Here is a 25377-nt window from a genome sequence, read left to right on the forward strand (position 1 = left end):
CCGCAATAGCGCTTTTCTTACATAGCATACTGACAATATAGATGTTTAGAATTCGCGATCCAATTTTGTGGACCACTTTGTATAAAAAATATATGGCGAAACCTTAACCCTCCAATACATTCTGATGTTTTTTGACAAATTCATATCACGAAACTGTTATGTTTTGCAATGATCGCGTAATCGTGACGCTGACAGCCGGTCACATGTTCGAGTTTCAATTAAAAATACTATTACTATCATTTATGCAACTTAGCGAAAGTAAAAGTAGGTCTCTTTTTGTAGAACTTTTATGTTAATTATAACGATTATAACGACTATAATTGATAAAAACACTTGGAAAAGCGAATAACTTGTAATAAATAAGATATCAGAATCATTTAAATTTAACTTGAAAGTTATAAATACTGCTAAAAAACGAGATGTAACATATTTACTTTTGACGTTAAAAGCCGAGAAATGTGCGAAAAAATAATTCTTTCCAGGATTCCACACGCCAGTCAGTCGCCAACAACTTGGACAGCTCCAGTGTCTATGTCAAACGTAGACCGCAAGAAATCATATCTATACGTATACATAATTAATATTCAACATACTCAGCATATTGAAGCGAGCTAACATTAACAACCGTAACGAGGAAACAGCGGATCGAGAGACTCACTTGATCAGAATCCTCCAGAAGCAGCCAAAGCTAGAGCCGTTCGGCACTTCGCTCGCGTACGATATAGTCATTTCCTGTCTGACCGCGCGCGGGCACCTCTCCTTCCTGAATCGCTACCCTCGTCTTCCTCCCCCGTTGTCGTCTGTTCCTCTTCTACGGATGACTTGGTCCCTCGCACCGTGTCGTTGGTGTTTCCGGTGGAGACTGCTGCACACTCGCGCACATGCGGCGCGCGGGCCGCCGATTATTCTCTCTCCGATCGATCTGATCTATTCGAGGATCCCTTCGAAGGTATACCGGAAGGTCGGCACCGGGATCTATCTGGTCGTTCGTGATGGTCTTATCATCAGCAAGTTCTTGTTCACGCGAATGAGCAAAACCAGCTGACCGGACGGATCGACTGTCTACTGAGCTCCACTGGACGAGCAGCGAGACCAACGGAGAACGGGGCCCGGCTGTGTGCCACCTCCACCTGGGAACCAGGGATGTGAACATCACCTGCGGAACCCATCTCGAGTCGAACCTGCTTGGAGCTAGTGTTTAAATTAGAGCTGAGTTTAAATTTGATGACAAAAAGCAAGCAACGAATTATTCAAATGTGTATACTTTCATATTCATGCAAAATACTGTTATGAAAATAACGTTGATAAGATAATTCTGGAATAATAAACTTACGCAAATCTTAAATTTGCATTAAATATAAAAAAGTAAAATGTGTAAAGTATGAATAAATAACTATTAAGAACTTACAAACTCTTTGAGATCGCGCGAATGTGTTACTTTTTCAAATATTTATCTTTTTAATGTTTTAGTCTTAGAAATGGATACATACATGCGTATAAAAAGTAAATTGCAGTTTAAAGTGTCAAAAAAAGCCACTAACAGTAAATAAATCAAATAAAACATTAAACATATGAAATCAATACACTCTCTTTTGCGAGGATTTCGCGATTGAGAAATGAAGGTAATATGAAGATTAACGTCAGATTAAATATCAATTTGATGGATGTCTTAAATAATATTAATCATAAGTTAGCGGATAGATGACGAATGTTGAATGGCAATTTTATTTCTCTATGCTTGTTATACTTCAAAAATATTAATTAAACGATATGTCACTTTATCGAATTGGATATTAATTTTTTAAAATCATATCAGATTGACTTCTAGTCACGTTGCCTGGAATCAACTAGGAATTTATGTAACTATCGCAAGCACTTGTGACATGTCAGTTTATGCAGAATTACTCTTTCAAAATCGATGACATGTCTTTTAAGTGGATTTGTAGCGAGTAAAAGGAGAACGGTTCGCCACTTGACTCTACGACGATATTATGTATCGCAATAAGTTTCTATATTTCATTACTCTTTACACGCTAACGCTGATTCATTCCTCGTCCTCTTTTGTGTCATCACAGTTGAAACCATTGTCATTAAGATACCTAATTATGGCATGCATAATTTTTTACGATAAATCTGAATGAAACGATAAATCTTGTAACGCGAGGAACTTTGTTCCTCGAAAGAGAGACCGGATTCTTTTACGGTCCTGTGTATCAGGTCATTCAGATGCAGGTGAATATTACACAGGTCGAGCACTTCAAAACGCCATCTTGCACATGGTTTTCACACTCTTCTCTCACCTTGCCATGGCCTAGCCTGCGGCGTAATCACGACCTTCTGGTACCATCCACCGATCACCTTTCGCTCGTTCATACGTCGTGGGAATACAAGATGACGTGTACTCTTATTGCTTCCCAAAGGTGTCAATATATGATTTTCATACGCGACAGGAAAGTCCCAAAAACATGTAACTTGATTTCATCGAAAAGCTTTACTCGGAAAAAACGAGATTCGAGTTGTACAAATAAAACGTCAGATATTATCAAGTGCCATAAAATTGGTCAATTACATCATTAATTCCTCGAATTCGATTTCAGAACTTCAAGATTATTAGCGAGAAAGTATCGTCGTTCCAAAAGCCCATTGACTCTTATTATTGCGGAATTTGAAAAGACTTCATTCGCGCACGCGAAAGATCTATCGCGGTAGTTTCCTTCCTGATTTGCATAAATTAACAATCGGAGCATCTCCGCGGTTACCGCGGATGTTCCTGCACGAGTCGGAAAAGATTGTGTGGCAAACAGTTTTGCGGTGACAAGCGTAATAGAGCAAAGCTACAGAACAAAGGACAAGCTACGTAATAATTTATTAGACTCGACAGAACTTTTTACACAAAAAATTAAATGCATTTGCACGACCTCACTGCATGTACCATCGCTCAAGACTTAATATTGACACTTTTCTGTATCTTATGCACGATATTCGCCGAAGCTTGGAATAGCTTTTTCTCGTATTCGGTCATGTGCATTCGTATGATATTCGTGATGCCATTTTCGCCAATCGCACAAGGTAACGACAGGAACATATCGTGACATACATCATGATGACCCTAGAAGAATGATCATGTTTTGTTTAGAGAGAATGTTGTCTCCTATGAATTTATATTGTTAGTCAATCTAATATCTCTTTAAAAAAATGCAATTTATTTATATCTTATTTAAAGACATTTAAATTTATTTATATATGAAAAAATTCTGTAATTAATTGCTATTGCTATTGCTAGTTCAATCGAATTAGCTTAAATTGAATTCTTTATCATTCAATAAAATATTTTTGGAATGAGAGCAACGTGGCATACATGCATATTAATATATACCTGCACGAGAGTTGAAACTGGTATAATTGCTTGCGTATTGCGTAATATTGCGATTATGATGTCTGTTGCGGAAAGTCCAATGGCCGTATTTGAATATCCTTTTAAACATCGCACTGTTGGACCTCTAAAGAAATTAAAAATATTCTCTAAACTTTTTTGATATATCATAAAAATGTTTTTTTTTTTTTGTTAAGCCTATTATAATATTATTATAATATAAATTATTATGATATAAATTACTATAACTTTATAATTATTAATTGATATTGATGGAACGAGATTGAAAACTAGCAATATGTTTTCCCACCCCAAAAATAAAATTATTAAAGACTTACAATTTTATGACTTCTTTCGCTATTTCGTACCATCTTTCGTCATCCGTCTCCAGACCGATATTCGGAATAATATCGCGGAATTGTACTCCTGCGACGCTCACTCCGGACCAGAGCGGAACTAGCGAAACGTCAAATGTTACATTAGGTTTAATGCATAACATCTCGCCTTTGTATAAAATGTCAGATATCAATTGATAGAGCTTACCCATACTATCCCCATGTTCACCGATAATATATCCTTGAACCGAACTTGGCGCTATTCCTATTCGATCAGCGATCAAATAGCGAAATCTTGAGCTATCCAGATGAGTTCCGCTACCAATTACTTGATGGACCGGAAGTCCGCTCAACTTCCAGGTGATCCAGGCTAAGATATCCACTGTACACGAGAGTCACACACATTTACGCCAAATTACAATACATAAAAATTAAAAAATAAAATTGTTTTAAAAATTTATTTTAACCGGGATTGCTGACGACGACAAACACCGCATTAGGACTATAGTTTACTAAAGGTGGTATTATATTTTTCAATATTTCTGCATTTCGTTGCACCAAATTAAGCCGACTTTCGCCCTTTACCGGTCGTACACCCGCGCAAATCACTACGACTTTCGAATTACTTGACACACAAAAATCTACAAAAGAAATTTTGGTATTATTAAATATAAAAGAAGAAAAATAATTATTAAAAGTGAAAATATAAATTATTAAAAGTGAAGACATAAATTGAGACCAAGTAAATTTATTCTTGTATAAAATTATTATCAATAAAAACATGCAAAATTAAATTTAATTAATTAATCAAATTAATCGCATTATACAAACAAATTTATAATTTTTATAATTAATACGTTGTTCAAATGATAAATCCATTACCTGTATCGTACTCGATCTTTGGATCTCCTATAAATACAGAACTATGAACAAAGTCCATTCCTTCGCCTTCTAGTTTTTTAGGAAAGGCGTCTATCATTGCAATGTGCGAAGTATATCGCTATTGAATAAGAAATGATAATAAAAGTTTATAAAATATATTGCTAAAAAATTAAGTTTTAATATTTTCATTATTTATTTAAATCATATGAAAAGCTATCTATAATTAATGTGAATATAATTAAACGATAATACTTATATAATACATATTTCTGTTCGATTGTATTTATAATATAAGGACTTTTTAATTCAATATAAAACAATCCACAGTAAATAAACATAATATAAACGGCTAATAGACAGCATTTTAATGAAGAAGAATGTAATACTTGAAAGAGAAGCGAATTGGCAACAGCAACGCCAACCATACCAGCACCGACAATAGTGACTTTATGACAACAATCTCTAACTGGTTCCGAGGACTTGCATAAGAGCTCTTCTCGTAAGCACGGCGAACTAAAATTTGAATAATTCGCTTTCCTTCAATATTCCGATGAAATATTACATCATAATTACATTTAAAGATTTCTTTTAATCATACTTAAAATTACCAGTAATTTCAAAACTGATTACATCAGCTTTTCTGAAAAATTTTCTATTAATCAGAGATTTATATTGGAAATGTATTATAGATTTAACATAAATAACAATTTAACAAATATTAGATTTAATATAAATAACAATTTTATACGATGTTATAAGGTATTTATAAAACTTTTTTATTATATATTTTTAAAATAAAAACTCTATTGTATAAAGAGGAAAAATGTATCATATGAAATTGACAATTGAAATTTACAATAAAGAATTTAAATAATTATGTTGTAACATACAAAATATTTTAGAAAACTGCAGTAATAATTAAATAAATTCAACATCTATAAATGAATTAAATATAATTAAAAACAATTTATTGCTAAATTAAATTTAGAATAAATCAAATTCCATCTATACAATATTTTACTTAAAATAAAAATTATCATGTATATAAGTATAACAATAAAGATGCTTACACGAAATTAACTGCTCTCTGTAAATCTGAGCCAGCAGTCGCATCTTTTCCGAATGATTTTCCTTTATTACTTTCAAAGATTTTCGTCAAAACTGTCGATGGTAAAACACGGGTATATCGACTCCTAATGGAGCCTATCGTTGATGTCACACCAATAAGATTTTTCAAACATATTGATAGCGATGAGTTTGACAGTATAGGTAATAGAACCATTGCTTCTGTCATTCACCGATTTTGTAAACGTCGCACGATCGTTTTCACTCGCGCCTGTCACATCGCATCAAACTGTTTTTTTTCTCGAAAAGAGAGAGTATACTGATAATCGAACGACATAACATTTTTGGCATTCCGCCATCATGTCAATTCGCCAATTGTTAAACGCATCCATGGTTACTTAAATTTTATACAATAGGCGTTCAAAAGAAAAATATATATAAATATATACTCTCTATCTATTGACAAATCATTTAAAAATACTTTATTTGTATAATATTTGTTTTTTGTATAATATATTAAAAATCATCCATTATATAATGTTTGTCATTTTAATAAATTGTCACAAATATTTAAATATCTATACACACAATACATATATAAACGCGCATAAACATTCATTATACATTATATAGGAACATTCCTTATCTTATTATAAAATAAATAGCACAATATAAATAAATATATGAAAATAGCAATATGTAATATGTATGTATCTGTATATAGGGATAAAATTTTAAAAAAAAATTCCTAAAAAATTTAAAAACAATTTGCTCTCAATGAAAAAAAATTAATATTATTGAATCCATAATATTTTGAATTATATATAAATAAATTTGTGTATACCTGCATATGTATGTGTGCGTGCGCTTTATTATAAATAGATTTCATAAGAAAATATTGTAGAAATAACTGAGTTATTAGTTAAATAATAATTTGTAAAATGTATATTTGTATATTTGTATGTATATTTGTATAATGATTTAAATAATGTCATGTAACGATATTAAAATAAATCATAATGGCAGATAACCTTGTAACAAATGAAATAATAAATTATATAAGAAATATATGACAAATATCTCTGTCACAAATAAATATTATCACAAATAAACATTATAATAGTAAGAAATAGATATAGCAAAAATATTTCATATTTTTAACTTTTTCACACATACACATGCCACAAGCAGTACATAATAAATATTAAGTAGTTAGATATACTTATATAAAAATTAAGTAAATTTGTATATAATATATAATGTATATATAATAAATGTGTTGATATCTGAAACATATAAGTATGCATAAATTGCATGTAAAACGACACACAGAAAGCATAAATAAAATTAAATTAAAATACATAGATAAAGATAATACATTCTTCTAAAATTTAAGGCCTTGTTGCACTTTATGCATCATCGATGAAGATTTATGTAAAAATGCAAGCTCATCGTCTGTTAACTTCTGCTGAACGATGTGTGTGACGCCATCTTCACCCAGTGTGCAAGGTAAGGATAAAAACACTTCCTCCTTAATTCCATGATAGCCCTAAAATTATTAACTATTAGTTTCAGATAATTAAACCTTATATATAAAAATAATTAATATGAATTGTAAATAAAAAGAAATTTATATATAATTAAATATATTAATAAAGAATGATAAATAAAAAATTGATATTTAAAATCCATAAAAATGATATATTCTTGTCCATTGCTAAAATCTTTGAAAATATAAAAAAATTAAATAATTTGTAAATACAATACAAAGAAATAAGAAATGATATAATTGATAATACTCTAACTATGTAATTGAGATATGAAATATGAAAATGTACGTTTTAGTGAGAGATTATCATTATTATTCATTATTAAATAAATGTAAGTTAATGTAAATTAATGTAGTAGAAACCTTTGTTGTCGACTTACAGTAACCAGAGTGGAGACAGCATGCACTTGATTAGAATTTCTTAATATTGCTGACGCAAGATGCGATACGCTGAGACCAATAGCCCAAGAAGTATAGCCCTTCAGCTGGATGACCTCATACGCGCTTTGTACTACTTGATTATGCAATTCGTTCCAATGTTCCTTGTCTTTATCAGTACCCACATATTCGTTGATATCACGCAAACGCACTCCAGCAACATTAACTCCGGACCACACAGGCACTGAGAAAAATAGAAAAACAAATATCTCTTATAATATCTTATGTATTACAGAAATAATTTAAAAATATACCATTTAACTTAGTCATCGATTCGATTAATTACGATATTTTTCATTCATTAATTGCAAAAGATGTATCTATTTTAAAAAGTATTTCATATACCACTGGTGTCCCCATGTTCTCCGATAATCCAACCATGGCAGGATGTAGGTGCGACGTTAAGTCTTTGAGATAACAGGAAACGGAAACGGGCAGAATCCAGATTCGTACCGCTACCAATGACTCTATTCTTTGGCAAGCCGGAGAGTTTCCACGCCACGTATGTCAAAATATCTACTGGGTTGGAAACGATCAAGAGAATCGTGTTCGGGCTATATTTGACTAACTGAGGAATGATGCCTTTGAAAATGTCAGTGTTACGTTGAACCAGATCCAGTCTGGTTTCGCCTTCACGCTGACGAGCACCCGCCGTAACAATGCAGAGACTCGAATTCTCAGTAGCGGCGTAATCTGTGCTAGCATTGATTTTTGCATTTTTCATAAATGCACTGCCATGTTGTAAATCCAACATTTCCCCTTTTAGCTTGTCTATCATCATATCGATTAATACCACATCACTTGAAACATGCTGCAAAAGCAATAATATTTATTGAGTGATTTAATTTTATATATTTAACCGCGATTAAATGCAATTTTAATTTTTAATTTTTAACATATATTTTTTATTCTGCGTTGTCTGCTATTTTCAAAAATAAAAATAATAGCTTATTTAAACTATTGTCATATAATTAATTACTGATTATATTAATATTAACTTACGTTTGTCAAGATACTAAAAGCACAGGCCATTCCAACTTGACCCACGCCGACTATTGTGATTTTGTTTCTACCAATTGGCACATGTTCCGTGACAGTAGTTAAAAGTTGATCTTTTAATGTTGCCATTTTCTGTAAAGTTATACAAATAATTTAATAATATATTTATATATATTGATTTAAAAATGTGTTATGTATGTTTTAATTTGCATATAACATTATTTACATCTTTTTATTTTTTCTATAAATTAAACAAATAGTAAAAAAGCTAAATTTAAATTAATATTTACGACAAAAATAGTATTAATAAGTAGTAATATAATAAGTAGTAAATAGTATTTATCTATCTATCTAAGTATCGTCAAAAAGCCACTATGAAGGTCAAAAAGGTCATATAATGCTGACGACACGCACATGTCCATGAAGTGATGAGATCTCTCTATTACTTAAAAGAATTTAATAGCAATTGTGTGTCCTTCTTTATCTTTGCGTTCAATTAAAATCAAGCTGAGATCATTAACTCTGTTAATAATATCGATTCTAACACGCGTGTGTTTCTTTTTTTTTTTAAAGAATAGTCACGTTGGCAAATGTCATTTCAAGATGGTTGTAAAATGCATCACGCAATTTCTTGCCGCTTACTGCACATGCAAAAAATGCAACAAATGTGCATTTAATTGTCAGATGGCAATAGCAGTATAATCAATGTACATCCTTATTTGAAATGTTGGTCTTTCCTTTTAAATTAGATATAAACATGTAAATTATAAAGCGAAATACGAAGAATAAATACGTAGAAATTTTTATTATGATTCGTTCATATCACAGACTGTTTATTAATCATAAATCGCCAATAGCACTTGACTGGCGAGATATAATCGACGGTATAACGTCTGGTATTATTAAACTCATTGCACTTTGTATTGTACGAGAGTACAGAACGATAAATTTTAATAACCGGTAACGGCATTACACATACATTGTGTAATAAATGTCACGTGCTATCAACATATTTTTTATCACAGATAATGAATATAGGCTGATAGCGAGCAGCTAAAGAAACTCAGGAAAATAAATTTTACATTATAAATATTTTTAAATATTTTCAAATTAAACAATTAAATCTAGTAAAATAAATGTGTAAATTAATTTTAATTTTGTGAATCACAAAAAATTAATTTGAAATATATCTTTAAATATTATTATTATTATATTAGATTGCTCCACATGAAATGTTCGATTTTGCAATGTAAACTTTTTAAAACTTTCTTTTTGTCAATAAAAATTTTTATATTTGTACATGTTTTATATATCATTTTAAAGCTCAAAATTTGTCTTTCTATATGTGATTTTATTCTTTTATTTAATTGATTTTGAATGTATTTTTTTCAACATTCTTTTCAGTATAAATAAACGTAATTTTCGCGTACTTTTTTGTATGCGTGGAAAAATGGCCAAAATGCTACAGCAGCCTCTCGAAACATTAATGCTGCATTCGGCGAGAACTCCGTCAACAAACGCAAAGACAAAAGCCTCATAAATGAAGATCGTGGACCTGAAACTATCGTTGACGACGAGACATTAAAGTGGATCCACGTAAAAGTGTTAAAAATGCATAGATTGTAACGGTTCTTACTTTGATTAATAAAATTAAAAATATTATGAAAAATATTATGCGTTTTAAATATTTTAATTAAAAATCAGACACTTCATATGAAACAATTTAATATTAACAATTAATTCAAACATTGTGATTGATTAAGCAAACATAATTATAAATAATATAAATATATGTATATATGTTTAATGAAAATCTTCACGAACCTCAATAAATACTCTTTCGGCAGCACTATTCTTCGACACTGTCGAACACAGACTGAGCGCGTAGCAGCCGGTACACCGCTATTCTACTGACTGGACTAACAGTTCAGGGATGTAGGTCCGCTAAGGTGACCTTGCCCCCACTTTTTATACCTTCTGCAAACGCGACAAGTATGACGAAATATATGAAATCTTTTTCAACATTTATTGGAATTTGTAAAAATATCAAAATTAAATAATAACAAAATATATAACATTTTTTTCATAAGACTTTAACAAAATGCCACGTGAATTCTGATTCGAATATCGTAGTAAGCGCAAACGCGGAGCTGCTTCGGAGCACGTAGCACTTCGCGATTTCGGAGAAAGAAACGTGACATTGCGCACGCGTAAAATGACGCAATCACGCACATGACATGATATTCACCATCGATCCAGTTCGAAAAGAATTACTTCTCTTGAACCTTTCGTGAATCTACCAACCAGACGCTGTAGGGATATTGAGAAGTGGGGTAAATGTATTTCTGGAAGCAATACATCCAAGAAATAATTTCGCGTTTTATAGTGGAGAAACACTGGCAAAGTTAAATCTAGCTGACTTTTATAAATATAAAAATATTTTAATTGATATATTTGTCTGGGAATTTTCATAAAAAAACATTATTTTTAATAAAATTTTTTAAATATTTTTATATGATAAAAATAAAATTATTTTCACGAAATTTTAATAGAATTTTAATACAATTTTAATACATAGAAAAAAGATATGTAAAAGTTATTTAAAATTAAATTAAAATCAATTTAAAAATTAAAACATTTCTTGCAATTTAATTTCAAGATTATAAATATAATTTTAACTTTCAATAAACTTTTGTAGAAAGAGAGAGACAGAGAGAGAGAGAGAGAGAGAGAGAGAGAGAGAGATGTTTGTTATTAGATATTATTTTATTAAGATATTAAAAAATATGAATGTAAAATATTTTTTAAAAAAATTAGATTGTATTTAATTTTTACTGCAGATAGATTGTGCATGCGTTTTTTAATTTTTTATTTTTTAAATGGAGGACAGAGTCCTATTAGGATTTTATAATATATTTTATAACATATGCTTTTATTTTCTAAAGAATTTTAATTATTAGACGCGATAATTAATTTCTTCATAATTTGACGTACGTTCGCTATAATGATATAATGATATTTGTTGTAAAAAACATTGATGCAAAATAGATCATAAATATTAAAAAGTAGTATAAATATTTTGTAAGAATATGTAATCAATATTATTAATGTGTTATCAATATTTATAAAATAATTAATAAAATTAGATTAATAACTTAGCAATATTTAGATATATAGTATTGCAATATTAAGATAAAATGCATATATTTACAATTTAAGGTAGATTACATCATCGATAAGCAATGCACACATTTGTCAGATTAATGCATCGCGATAATTTCCTGAAGATGAGTCATAATTTGTATGCGCTCTGACGCAACTTTTCCTACATGGTTGCAACACGTTGTCTCATCGTTTATACACATATGTATGTGTTGCTCGTATTTGAGCGGCTTTGGCACCTTCTTTCTTTTTATGCCCTATTTGTGTTCTTTCTTGCTTTTGTTGGCGGATATTCTTATTTATCATTTTGAAATAGTTGTATCAACAAGAAAACGTGAGTGAACGCACATGTGTCTATCGAATTTTATTACGTGAAATATATTATTGAATCGCGTGACATACCAAACTGCCAAGCACAATAGAAATGCATTAATTTATAAATACACTAAGTTATCAAACTGTATTTAAAAAATTCTTATTTAGAAAATTATTTTTATCCCAACTGACGCCAAATAAAATAAAAAATTTATGGCAGAGAATATTGAAATATCGAGTTCTAGTAACAATGTTAATTAATGTTGTAAGATAGATAAAGTATATATATTAGAAAGATCGATAAAGTATATATTAGAAAATTATTAGATAAAAGTATATATTAGAAAAATATTATATATTTAATTAATAGTATATAACACACACATACACACACACGCATCTATTCATTTTATTTACAAAATATTATATTATCTGCTTAATATTATCAATAATATTAGTTTTTAAATAAGTTATAAAAAAATTTATTTTATTAGTGTATACATAATCGATCTACTTTTCATCTGATTGTGAATTAAATATAAAAAAAGTCCCTAAGACCATTTTTTGTACATAACAATTTATCATATTTTCTATAGTAGTGTATTCTCTAATATACATATAAATTAATATTTAACTATAATGTTAATTATATATTGATTGCAGAAGAACATTTAAATATAATTTTAATTAAAAAAGAAATCTTTAATTTTGTGTTTTTCATTCAGAAATCATGTTTCACCAAGATCCTTTTTTCCAATCCGCATCCAATTACTGAATTATTTCAATGTTGACACTTCAATATACAGTACACATCGAGATACAAAAACTTGATGAATTGACTGTCTCATTTATCTACGGCTACAGCTGAAGGCCAAAATGGCCAGAGAAGCTTACTCGAGGCAGTGTCATTGAACAATTGCGGCATCTTTATGAAGAGAGAGATGACATACATAATTACAAACCTGAAAGCCCAAAAAGTCAACGTCGCGGAATTAGCATAGCCATATAAATGTACCAGAGGCAATTGGGTATGCATACGATGGCCCTTTTTCTCAGCCTCATCTGCGCATACACATGTTATGTTTATCACTTCTGCGAAGCAAATAACCTGCTCGTCGTCGGCTACTACCTCGGAGTCCGCTGTCTCCGATAAAGAGAAAGAGAGCACGAAACCTCTCAGAAACTCGGACATTAGCATTGATGAATGTAAACGGTATTCTGTCGCTACTGTAATGCGACTCCTGCATCATTGTAACTGAAGCGCGAACATCTGCCGTTTGCGCAAATGACAAATTTAATAACGATAAATATTTTCTAGCTATTAGTTTACGCAAGTCTAAGCGTGAGTTATTGCCTGTCAAAAAAGTTGATTTATAAGCTGATTTAATTAAGATCTAATTCTAACTTTTAATGTAATAATGATAATGATAATTTACTTTTACTGTCGCTTTTTCAGGAAATATCTGCAAAGATAATTGATCAGCATGTGTAATAATGATGTAATGAGTTCATTTCATATTAATAAATTTATCAACATTAATAAGATTTAATTAATGTTGAGTTAAGCCGCTATGATTATTTAGATATATTAATGCAAACTATAAATCATGTATACACATATACGCGCGAATATAATTTTAAACTTAAAGTTTACAAGATTATACATTTGGCTGATTCTTAATATTTCAACGACTATTTTATTACTTCCGATTTTAGCAATATCAAATATTCCCTCAAAAAATTAAATTAACAAATAATGTAATAAATTGATAGAAATTGAAAGATTTTATACGAGTATAAAACATATTTTGTTTTTGTAATTGCACGACTGCTCTTACACACTGAGAAGATCTTTGTTGTAATGAAATTTCGTGGCCATAATTCTTACTTATTACCATTTCCTGTTAGCGCAGTATATTCTCCACATACAATATATGTATCATTTCTTGTTGTTTGATGATCTGATGTTAATCTGCAACACCGAAGCGCATCGCGATCTTCAAAATGTGATCAAACGAATGTTATATAAAGCTGTGCAATTATAATCGTAACCATCCTGTAAAACTATACAAAAAGAAGTTGCGTTAGAAGAAGACATTGCAATATTCTACTGCGATTTCCATAAACAATATGCACAAAAAAATGTCTGCATAATATGCCCAACAGCCACGCTGAGCAAAGCGGATGCGGATCCAAGTTTCGAATAAAGTAAATGAAGAAGAAAAGGTGGAAAGGAGAGGCTACATAATAGAGCAATTTAATAAATTGACGTGGCAATTATTAATTTTAAATTATTTATTATTTAATAATTAATTATTAATTAAGCAAGATGGGATTGATTTAAAATTATTTTTGGGCGTATTTCGGTGCTATTAAATGGCATTAGCACTTATAATTGATCCATCGTAAATTAAAATATTAAAAATCCATACTTTGTTGCCGCGGATTCTATACTGCGCATACATAAATTATGTAAATTAATCACGGATAAAGTACTATAACATATTATTTAAAACACTAGAACAACACAAGCGCGCACTACGCGCGCGCCATTCTTCGGTTTTGTATTTATTAAAAAATAATATAAAATTTGTTTAAACTCGATTAATATTTTTTCATAGAAATCAACTGATTAAAGCGTTAATTTGGTAATTAAATTTTAAAATAATATGTTAAAATATTAAAATAGTAAAATGTTGTAAAATTGTAAATAATATGTTATAATATCTTATTCTCGATTAATATTTTTTGATGGAAATCAGCTGCTAACTTTCAAAAATATTAATCGAGTTTAAAGTATTATAACATATTATTTAAAACTAATATTATTATTTTTTTTAATTTTATTTTGAACAAACTGTCAAACTGCTAATTCTTGCGATAACAGCCTCTCGATGCTACGAATATAACACACAACGCGAATCTTGACAGCCAATAAGCATCGCGGAAAAGCGACAACAATAAGCTTTGATATATGCGAATATCGATTTTACATATCTTTCTTAGAAAAGAAAAGAATTCAACCTTTTTGTCTGCAATTACTCTGCCATGAGCATAAAATATTAAATTCGAGTCAAAAATAATAAAATAATAACTCGTACTTTATATATCGTAATTTTATTATGCGCAAAGTAAGAATGTAGAGAAATTAAGTAGTACGAGTCAACAATTTCTCAGTACGGTTAGCCTTTTCGTCGCGCAATCATTTCATCATTAACATAAAATCATAAATGCGAGTCAAAAACAATAAAAAAATAACACGCACTTTATATATCATAATTTTATTATGCGCAAAGTAAGAATGTAGATAGATTAAGTAGTACGAGTCAACAATTTCTCACTACGGTTAGCCTTTTCGTCGCGCAATCACTTAATCATTAACATAAAATCATAAATGCGAGTCAAAAACAATAAAAAATAACAGGCACATTATATATCACTAGAACAACACACAAGTGCGCGCAATGCGCGCACTATTCTTCGATTATATATATATATATATATATATATATAAAAAATGATATTTTTATATAAAGTTTGTTTCAACTTGATTAATATTTTCTGATAGAAATCAGTTGATTAAAGCGTTAATTTGTTAATTAAATTTTAAAATAATAGTATGTAATAGAAATTATAAAATAATATGTATTAAATAAAATGTTATAGTACATTAAACTCGATTAATATTTTTTGACAGAAATCAGCTGATAATTGTGCGCCGTATGGGGTCCGCGGTTTAAAAATATTAATTTTCAATATTTTAAAGCGAGCCAAAAATTATTCTTTCATATATTTTAACATTACATTGACTGCACATTATGATGGTATCATCAGCATACCAGCGTACAAACTTTTTGATCTAATATACGTAAAATGAATCCGCGCCGTATGGGTTCCGCGGTTTAAAAATTTTAATTTTTAATTATTTAAAGCGAGCCAAAAATTAATCATGTATATATTTCAACTGTACATTATATGCACATTATGATGGTACCATCAGCATACCAGCCTACAAACTTTTTGATCTAATATACGTAAAATGAATCCGCGCCGTATGGGATCCGCGGTTTAAAAATTTTAATTTTCAATTGTTTAAAGCGAGCCAAAAATTAATCTTGTATATATTTCAACTGTACATTATATGCACATTATGATGGTATCATCAGCATACCAGCGTACAAACTTTTTGATCTAATATACGTAAAATGAATCCGCGCCGTATGGGTTCCGCGGTTTAAAAATTTTAATTTTTAATTGTTTAAAGCGAGCCAAAAATTAATCATGTATATATTTCAACTGTACATTATATGCACATTATATGCACATTATGATGGTACCGTCAGCATATCAGCCTACAAACTTTTTGGTATAATACACGTAATAAAATTGTGCGCCGTATGGGGTCCGCAATATAAAAATTTTAATTTTTAATATTTTAAAACAAGCCAAAAATTTATTTTTCATATATTTTAACACTACATTGTCTGCACATTATGATGGTACCATCAGCATACCAGCCTACAAACTTTTTGATTTAATATACGTAAAATGAATCCGCGCCGTATGGAATCCACGGTTTAAAAATTTTAATTTTCAATTGTTTAAAGCGAGCCAAAAATTATTCTTTCATATATTTTAACATTACATTGACTGCACATTATGATGGTACCATCAGCATACCAGCGTACAAACTTTTTGATCTAATATTCGTAAAATGAATCCGCGCCGTATGGGTTCCGCGGTTTAAAAATTTTAATTTTCAATTGTTTAAAGCGAGCCAAAAATTAATCATGTATATATTTCAACTGTACATTATATGCACATTATGATGGTACCATCAGCATACCAGCGTACAAACTTTTTCATCTAATATTCGTAAAATGAATCCGCGCCGTATGGGTTCCGCGGTTTAAAAATTTTAATTTTCAATTGTTTAAAGCGAGCCAAAAATTAATCATGTATATATTTCAACTGTACATTATATGCACATTATATGCACATTATGATGGTACCATCAGCATACCAGCCTACAAACTTTTTGGTATAATACACGTAATAAAATTGTGCGCCGTATGGGGTCCGCAATTTAAAAATTTTAATTTTTAATATTTTAAAACAAGCCAAAAATTTATTTTTCATATATTTTAACACTACATTGTCTGCACATTATGATGGTACCATCAGCATACCAGCCTACAAACTTTTTGATTTAATATACGTAAAATGAATCCGCGCCGTATGGAATCCACGGTTTAAAAATTTTAATTTTCAATTGTTTAAAGCGAGCCAAAAATTATTCTTTCATATATTTTAACATTACATTGACTGCACATTATGATGGTACCATCAGCATACCAGCGTACAAACTTTTTGATCTAATATTCGTAAAATGAATCCGCGCCGTATGGGTTCCGCGGTTTAAAAATTTTAATTTTCAATTGTTTAAAGCGAGCCAAAAATTAATCATGTATATATTTCAACTGTACATTATATGCACATTATGATGGTACCATCAGCATACCAGCGTACAAACTTTTTGATCTAATATACGTAAAATGAATCCGCGCCGTATGGGATCCGCGGTTTAAAAATTTTAATTTTCAATTGTTTAAAGCGAGCCAAAAATTAATCTTGTATATATTTCAACTGTACATTATATGCACATTATGATGGTACCATCAGCATACCAGCGTACAAACTTTTTGATCTAATATTCGTAAAATGAATCCGCGCCGTATGGGTTCCGCGGTTTAAAAATTTTAATTTTCAATTGTTTAAAGCGAGCCAAAAATTAATCATGTATATATTTCAACTGTACATTATATGCACATTATGATGGTACCATCAGCATACCAGCGTACAAACTTTTTGATCTAATATTCGTAAAATGAATCCGCGCCGTATGGGTTCCGCGGTTTAAAAATTTTAATTTTCAATTGTTTAAAGCGAGCCAAAAATTAATCATGTATATATTTCAACTGTACATTATATGCACATTATGATGGTACCATCAGCATACCAGCGTACATACTTTTCGATCTAACAAGCGCGCACTACGCGCGCGCCATTTATTGATTTGATTGAAAAAGATTGATGTCTATATATAACGTTTGTTTTAACTTGATTAATATTTTTTGACAGAAATCATCTGATTAAAGCATTAATTTGCTAAATACATTTTAAAATGAAAATATGTTACAATATAATAAAATAATAATATTTTACAGAATGAATTTTCTTTTAGAATTTGATTTAAAATTTAAGACTTTGAAGAGACTTTTAAAACACGTCCAAATAAAATGTTTTACGACTTACACAGGCCTTAATTTTCGCAAAAAACGTTTAAACTTTGAATTCAAAAAGTAAGGTTTGTGTAAGTCGTAGAACATTTTATGAGGACTCATTTTGTTTGTCTTGAAGAAATCTTTAAAAGATCGTTAAAATTTCGTCTTGTAGAGATCTTTAAAAGAACTTTAAACTTGAAAAAATTAAGGCCTATATAAAGCCCAGAACATTTTCTGTCGGCTCATTTTGTAGGTCTTGAAGAAATCTTTTAAAGATCTCTTCTATAAAGCCTAGAACAAAAAATGTTCTATTAGGCTTTATAGAGGCCTTAATCTTTTCAAGTTTAAACGTTTATCGGGCAAATTCAGCAAACTATAAAATTAAAATAGCAATATGTTGTGAATAATATGTTGTAATACCTTATCCTCGATTAATATTTTTGTTACAGAAATCAGCTGATTAAAACATTAATTTGCTAATTAATTTTTAAAATAAGAATATATGTTATAACATTTAAAATAATAATGTTTTAAATAATGTATATTATAATTCCTTAAATTCGATTAATATTTATGACAGCTATCAGCTGATTTCTGTCAAAAAATATTAATCGCAGATAAAGCATTATAACATATTATTTATAAAATTATTATTTTAATTTTTATAACATATTTTTATTTTAAAATTTAATTAGCAACGTAATGCTTTAATAATCTGATTTCTGTCAAAAAATATTAATCAAGTTTAAACAAACTTTATATAAAAATATCATTCATTTTTATATAAAATTGATGAATGGCGTAGCGCGCGCTTGTTGTTTTAGTTCTTTTTTAAAAAGACATATTAAGTCGATTCTCGCAAGTATTGTTGCCTCTTTTCCGCGGAAATATTAATCAAGTTTAAAGTATAATAACATATTATTTAAAACATATTATTATTTTATTTAATTTTATTTTGGATTAACTGTCAAACTGCTAACTACTAACCCTCGCGATGACAGCCTTTCGATGCTACGAATATAACACACAACGCAAATCGACAGAGAGCCAATCAGCATTGCGGAAAAGAGGCAACAATACACTTCGAGACTTTCGAGATGACTTCGATACATTCGAGTGGATTGCGACACATTCGAGAATCGACTTAACATGCCTTTTTTAAAGAAAGGATATCACTATTAAAATATTTTTAACATATTATTACTGTAAAATTATATTATCAAAATAACGCTTCAATAAGCTGATTTCTGTCAAAAAGTATTAATAAAGAACAAATATATTAAAGACCCGTTACTCTCAGACTTATAGTTTGCTTAATTTTCACGAAAAACGTCTCTGGAACAGTTCTCGTACAGTGGCAATCATGTACAATGCTCTTACATAATGTTTATGTGATAAAAATAAATGGAAAATTTTTTTAAAAATTAATTTTTACGAAAAATTCGTATTTTCGAATAAAAAGATGAGATCGGGCTAATTAAGTAGTACGAGTCAACAATATCTCACTACATTTAGCCTTCTCGTCGCCCAATTATTTAATCATTAACATAAAATCATAAATGCGAGTTAAAAACAATGAAAAATAACATGCACTTTATATATCGTAATTTTATTATGCGCAAAGTAAGAATTTAGATAGATTAAGTAGTACGAGTCAACAATTTGGCACTACATTTAGCTTTTTCGTCGCGTAATCACTTAGCTATTAATATAGAATAATTAATACGAAATAAAACAATAAAAAATTATATGCACTTTATATATCATAATTTTATTATGCGCAAATATTATTATGCATTAAGTTTATGTGGTTAAAATAAATAGAATAGTTTTGTAACAATTATTTTTTACGAAAAATTCGCATTTTCGAATAAAAAGATGAGATCAGGCTAAATTTCAAAAGTTCTGTTATCTCTGAAACAGTTCTCGTATAGTTGCACATATGTACAATGCCCTTCCATAAAGTTTATTTGATAAAAATAAATAGAAAATTTTATTAACAATTATTTATTACGAAAAACTCGTATATTCGAAAAAAAGACGAGCTGCTGGCTGAATTTCAAGAGATCTGCTATCTCTAAAACAGTTCTTGTATAGTTGCACATATGTGCAATGCCCTTCCATAAAGTTTATGTGATAAAAATTAATGGAATATTTTTTTAACAAATAATTTTTACGAAAAACTCGCATTTTCGAATAGAAAGATGAAATCAGGTTAAATTTCAAGAGTTCTGTTATCTCTGAAACAGTTCTCGTATAGTTGCACACATGTGCAATGCCCTTCCATAAAGTTTATGTGATAAAAATTAATGGAAAATTTTTTTAATAGAAAGATGAGATCAGGCTAAATTTCAAGAGTTAAAAAAGTATCGATTTCTAATATTTTAAGACGAGCCAAAAATTCATCGATTATACATTTTAATAGTACATTGATTACAGAATCATTTGGTACCAAACAGACACCAGCGTACAAATTTTTTAACTTGATATACATAAAATAAGGTTGCGTCGCATAGGGTCAGCGGTAAAAAGTATCGATTTCCAATATTTTGAGACGAGCCAAAAATTCATCGATTATACATTTTATTAGTACATTGATTACAGAATCTTTTCGTACCATGCAGACACCAGCGTACAAATTTTTTAATACGGTAAACATAAAATAAGTATGCGTCGTACAGGGTCCGCGTCAAAAAAGTATCGATTTCTAATATTTTAAGACGAGCCAAAAATTCATCGATTATACATTTTAATAGTACATAGATTACAGAATCTTTTGGTACCATGCAGACACCAGCGTACAAATTTTTTAATACGATAAACATAAAATAAGGATGCGTCGCACAGGGTCCGCGTCAAAAAAGTATAAATTTCTAATATTTTAAGACGAGCCAAAAATTCATCGAATATACATTTTAATAGTACATTGATTACAAAATCTTTTGGTACCAAGCAGACAACAGCGTACAAATTTTTTAACTTGATATACATAAAATAAGGTTGCGTCGCATAGGGTCAGCAGTAAAAAGTATCGATTTCCAATATTTTGAGACGAGCCAAAAATTCATCGATTATACATTTTATTAGTACATTGATTACAGAATCTTTTCGTACCATGCAGACACCAGCGTACAAATTTTTTAATACGATAAACATAAAATAAGGATGCGTCGCACAGGGTCCGCGTCAAAAAATTATCGATTTCTAATATTTTAAGACGAGCCAAAAATTCATCGATTATACATTTTAATAGTACATTGATTACAGAATCATTTGGTACCAAACAGACACCAGCGTACAAATTTTTTAACTAGATATACATAAAATAAGGTTGCGTCGCATAGGGTCAGCGGTAAAAAGTATCGATTTCCAATATTTTGAGATGAGCCAAAAATTCATCGATTATACATTTTATTAGTACATTGATTACAGAATCTTTTCGTACCATGCAGACACCAGCGTACAAATTTTTTAATACGATAAACATAAAATAAGGATGCGTCGCACAGGGTCCGCGTCAAAAAAGTATGGATTTCTAATATTTTAAGACGAGCCAAAAATTCATCGATTATACATTTTAATAGTACATAGATTACAGAATCATTTGGTACCAAACAGACACCAGCGTACAAATTTTTTAACTTGATATACATAAAATAAGGTTGCGTCGCATAGGGTCAGCAGGAAAAAGTATCGATTTCCAATATTTTGAGAAGAGCCAAAAATTCATCGATTATACATTTTAATAGTACATAGATTACAGAATCTTTTGGTACCAAGCAGACACCAGCGTACAAATTTTTTAACTTGATATACATAAAATAAGGATGCGTCGCACAGGGTCCGCGTCAAAAAAGTATGGATTTCTAATATTTTAAGACGAGCCAAAAATTAATCGATTATACATTTTAATAGTACATAGATTACAGAATCATTTGGTACCAAACAGACAACAGCGTACAAATTTTTTAACTTGATATACATAAAATAAGGTTGCGTCGCATAGGGTCAGCAGTAAAAAGTATCGATTTCCAATATTTTGAGACGAGCCAAAAATTCATCGATTATACATTTTATTAGTACATTGATTACAGAATCTTTTCGTACCATGCAGACACCAGCGTACAAATTTTTTAATACGATAAACATAAAATAAGGATGCGTCGCACAGGGTCCGCGTCAAAAAAGTATCGATTTCTAATATTTTAAGACGAGCCAAAAATTCATCGATTATACATTTTAATAGTACATTGATTACAGAATCATTTGGTACCAAACAGACACCAGCGTACAAATTTTTTAACTAGATATACATAAAATAAGGTTGCGTCGCATAGGGTCAGCGGTAAAAAGTATCGATTTCCAATATTTTGAGATGAGCCAAAAATTCATCGATTATACATTTTATTAGTACATTGATTACAGAATCTTTTCGTACCATGCAGACACCAGCGTACAAATTTTTTAATACGATAAACATAAAATAAGGATGCGTCGCACAGGGTCCGCGTCAAAAAAGTATGGATTTCTATTTTAAGACGAGCCAAAAATTCATCGATTATACATTTTAATAGTACATAGATTACAGAATCATTTGGTACCAAACAGACACCAGCGTACAAATTTTTTAACTTGATATACATAAAATAAGGTTGCGTCGCATAGGGTCAGCAGGAAAAAGTATCGATTTCCAATATTTTGAGAAGAGCCAAAAATTCATCGATTATACATTTTAATAGTACATAGATTACAGAATCCTTTGGTACCAAGCAGACACCAGCGTACAAATTTTTTAACTTGATATACATAAAATAAGGATGCGTCGCACAGGGTCCGCGTCAAAAAAGTATGGATTTCTAATATTTTAAGACGAGCCAAAAATTCATCGATTATACATTTTAATAGTACATAGATTACAGAATCTTTTGGTACCAAGCAGACACCAGCGTACAAATTTTTTAATATGATATACATAAAATAAGGATGCGTCGCATAGGGTCAGCGGTAAAAAGTATCGATTTCCAATATTTTAAGACGAGCCAAAAATTCATCGATTATACATTTTATTAATACATTGATTACAGAATCTTTTCGTACCATGCAGACACCAGCGTACAAATTTTTTAATACGATAAACATAAAATAAGGATGCGTCGCACAGGGTCCGCGTCAAAAAAGTATCGATATCTAATATTTTAAGACGAGCCAAAAATTCATCGATTATACATTTTAATAGAACATTGATTACAGAATCTTTTGGTACCAAGCAGACAACAGCGTACAAACTTTTTCATTTGCTATACATAAATTAAGGATGCGTCGCATAGGGTCAGCGGCATAAATGTATCAATTTCTAATATTTTAAGACGAGCCAAAAATTCATCGATTATACATTTTAATAGTACATTGATTACAGAATCATTTGGTACCAAACAGACACCAGCGTACAAATTTTTTAACTTGATATACATAAAATAAGGATGCGTCGCACAGGGTCCGCGTCAAAAAAGTATGGATTTCTAATATTTTAAGACGAGCCAAAAATTCATCGATTATACATTTTAATAGTACATAGATTACAGAATCATTTGGTACCAAGCAGACACCAGCGTACAAATTTTTTAATATGATATACATAAAATAAGGATGCGTCGCATAGGGTCAGCGGTAAAAAGTATCGATTTCCAATATTTTAAGACGAGCCATAAATTCATCGATTATACATTTTATTAATACATTGATTACAGAATCTTTTCGTACCATGCAGACACCAGCGTACAAATTTTTTCATTTGCTATACATAAATTAAGGATGCGTCGCATAGGGTCAGCGGCATAAATGTATCAATTTCTAATATTTTAAGACGAGCCAAAAATTCATCGATTATACATTTTAATAGTACATTGATTACAGAATCATTTGGTACCAAACAGACACCAGCGTACAAATTTTTTAATTTGATATACATAAAATAAAGTTGCGTCGCATAGGGTCAGCGGTAAAAAGTATCGATTTCCAATATTTTGAGACGAGCCAAAAATTCATCGATTATACATTTTATTAGTACATTGATTACAGAATCTTTTCGTACCATGCAGACAACAGCGTACAAACTTTTTCATTTGCTATACATAAATTAAGGATGCGTCGCATAGGGTCAGCGGCATAAATGTATCAATTTCTAATATTTTAAGACGAGCCAAAAATTCATCGATTATACATTTTAATAGTACATTGATTACAGAATCATTTGGTACCAAACAGACACCAGCGTACAAATTTTTTAATTTGATATACATAAAATAAAGTTGCGTCGCATAGGGTCAGCGGTAAAAAGTATCGATTTCCAATATTTTGAGACGAGCCAAAAATTCATCGATTATACATTTTATTAGTACATTGATTACAGAATCTTTTCGTACCATGCAGACACCAGCGTACAAATTTTTTAATACGATAAACAAAAAATAAGGATGCGTCGCACAGGGTCCGCGTCAAAAAAGTGTCGATTTCTCATATTTTAAGACGAGCCATAAATTCATCGATTATACATTTTAATAGTACATTGATTACAGAATCATTTGGTACCAAACAGACACCAGCGTACAAATTTTTTAACTTGATATACATAAAATAAGGTTGCGTCGCATAGGGTCAGCGGTAAAAAGTATCGATTTCCAATATTTTGAGACGAGCCAAAAATTCATCGATTATACATTTTATTAGTACATTGATTACAGAATCTTTTCGTACCATGCAGACACCAGCGTACAAATTTTTTAATACGATAAACATAAAATAAGGATGCGTCGCACAGGGTCCGCGTCAAAGAAGTATCGATTTCTAATATTTTAAGACGAGCCAAAAATTCATCGATTATACATTTTAATAGAACATTGATTACAGAATCTTTTGGTACCAAGCAGACAACAGCGTACAATCTTTTTCATTTGCTATACATAAATTAAGGATGCG

At 30.2% G+C, this 25377-nt stretch overlaps 3 protein-coding genes across 5 annotated transcripts in view; all 3 read right to left on the reverse strand.

Moving 5' to 3' along the window:
* Best2 (bestrophin family protein) overlaps window positions 1-1145 on the reverse strand; it is a 47952-nt gene extending 46807 nt beyond the window's left edge. Inside the window, exon 1 of the mRNA XM_083056291.1 lies at window positions 659-1145. Coding sequence (XP_082912417.1) covers window positions 659-729 — 71 coding nt within the window. The 5' untranslated portion in view covers window positions 730-1145. The remainder of the gene's footprint in view (window positions 1-658) is intronic.
* Window positions 1146-2631: 1486 nt separating this feature from the next.
* On the reverse strand, window positions 2632-5884 carry LOC145948303 (L-lactate dehydrogenase). The gene is made up of 8 exons (XM_083058021.1): window positions 5661-5884; window positions 4977-5103; window positions 4591-4708; window positions 4176-4349; window positions 3917-4090; window positions 3712-3829; window positions 3377-3500; window positions 2632-3109 (listed from the first exon to the last, which is right to left on the reverse strand). Exons 1-8 carry the CDS (start codon window positions 5882-5884, stop codon window positions 2939-2941), a joined length of 1230 nt encoding a protein of 409 aa, XP_082914147.1. The 3' UTR covers window positions 2632-2938.
* Window positions 5542-10590, reverse strand: LOC145948284 (L-lactate dehydrogenase). 3 transcript variants are annotated; one of them, XM_083058015.1, is made up of 7 exons: window positions 10466-10562; window positions 10072-10202; window positions 8645-8773; window positions 7988-8453; window positions 7585-7826; window positions 7034-7204; window positions 5542-6941 (listed from the first exon to the last, which is right to left on the reverse strand). In XM_083058015.1, the coding sequence occupies exons 2-6, from the start codon at window positions 10177-10179 to the stop codon at window positions 7040-7042; spliced, it is 1110 nt and encodes a 369-aa protein (XP_082914141.1). In that variant the 5' UTR covers window positions 10180-10202; window positions 10466-10562; the 3' UTR covers window positions 5542-6941; window positions 7034-7039. The 3 variants fall into 3 exon arrangements, with proteins under 3 accessions (XP_082914141.1, XP_082914135.1, XP_082914144.1); XM_083058009.1 differs by having other exon boundaries at window positions 5542-7204; XM_083058018.1 differs by lacking the exon at window positions 10072-10202 and having other exon boundaries at window positions 5542-7204; window positions 10466-10590.
* Window positions 10591-25377: the final 14787 nt, after the last annotated feature.

Source organism: Prenolepis imparis, unplaced genomic scaffold (assembly GCF_030444845.1).
Source record: "Prenolepis imparis isolate NDT839.2.m4 unplaced genomic scaffold, iyPreImpa1.0 SCAF_2, whole genome shotgun sequence".
NCBI lineage: Eukaryota > Metazoa > Arthropoda > Insecta > Hymenoptera > Formicidae > Prenolepis > Prenolepis imparis.

Excerpts from the sequence above, each read along its gene's own strand:
- LOC145948303 (XM_083058021.1), bottom strand. The coding sequence starts at position 5,884 with ATGACAGAAGCAATGGTTCTATTACCTATACTGTCAAACTCATCGCTA. Across the intron at positions 4,350-4,590 it reads AAAGATCGAGTACGATACAG|ATTTTTGTGTGTCAAGTAAT; the intron begins GTAATGGATTTA and ends TTTCTTTTGTAG. Across the intron at positions 3,501-3,711 it reads GCGAAAGAAGTCATAAAATT|AGGTCCAACAGTGCGATGTT; the intron begins GTAAGTCTTTAA and ends TAATTTCTTTAG.
- LOC145948284 (XM_083058015.1), bottom strand. The coding sequence starts at position 10,179 with ATGAGGCTTTTGTCTTTGCGTTTGTTGACGGAGTTCTCGCCGAATGCA. Across the intron at positions 8,454-8,644 it reads CTTTTAGTATCTTGACAAAC|CATGTTTCAAGTGATGTGGT; the intron begins GTAAGTTAATAT and ends TTGCTTTTGCAG. Across the intron at positions 7,827-7,987 it reads AGAACATGGGGACACCAGTG|TGCCTGTGTGGTCCGGAGTT; the intron begins GTATATGAAATA and ends TATTTTTCTCAG.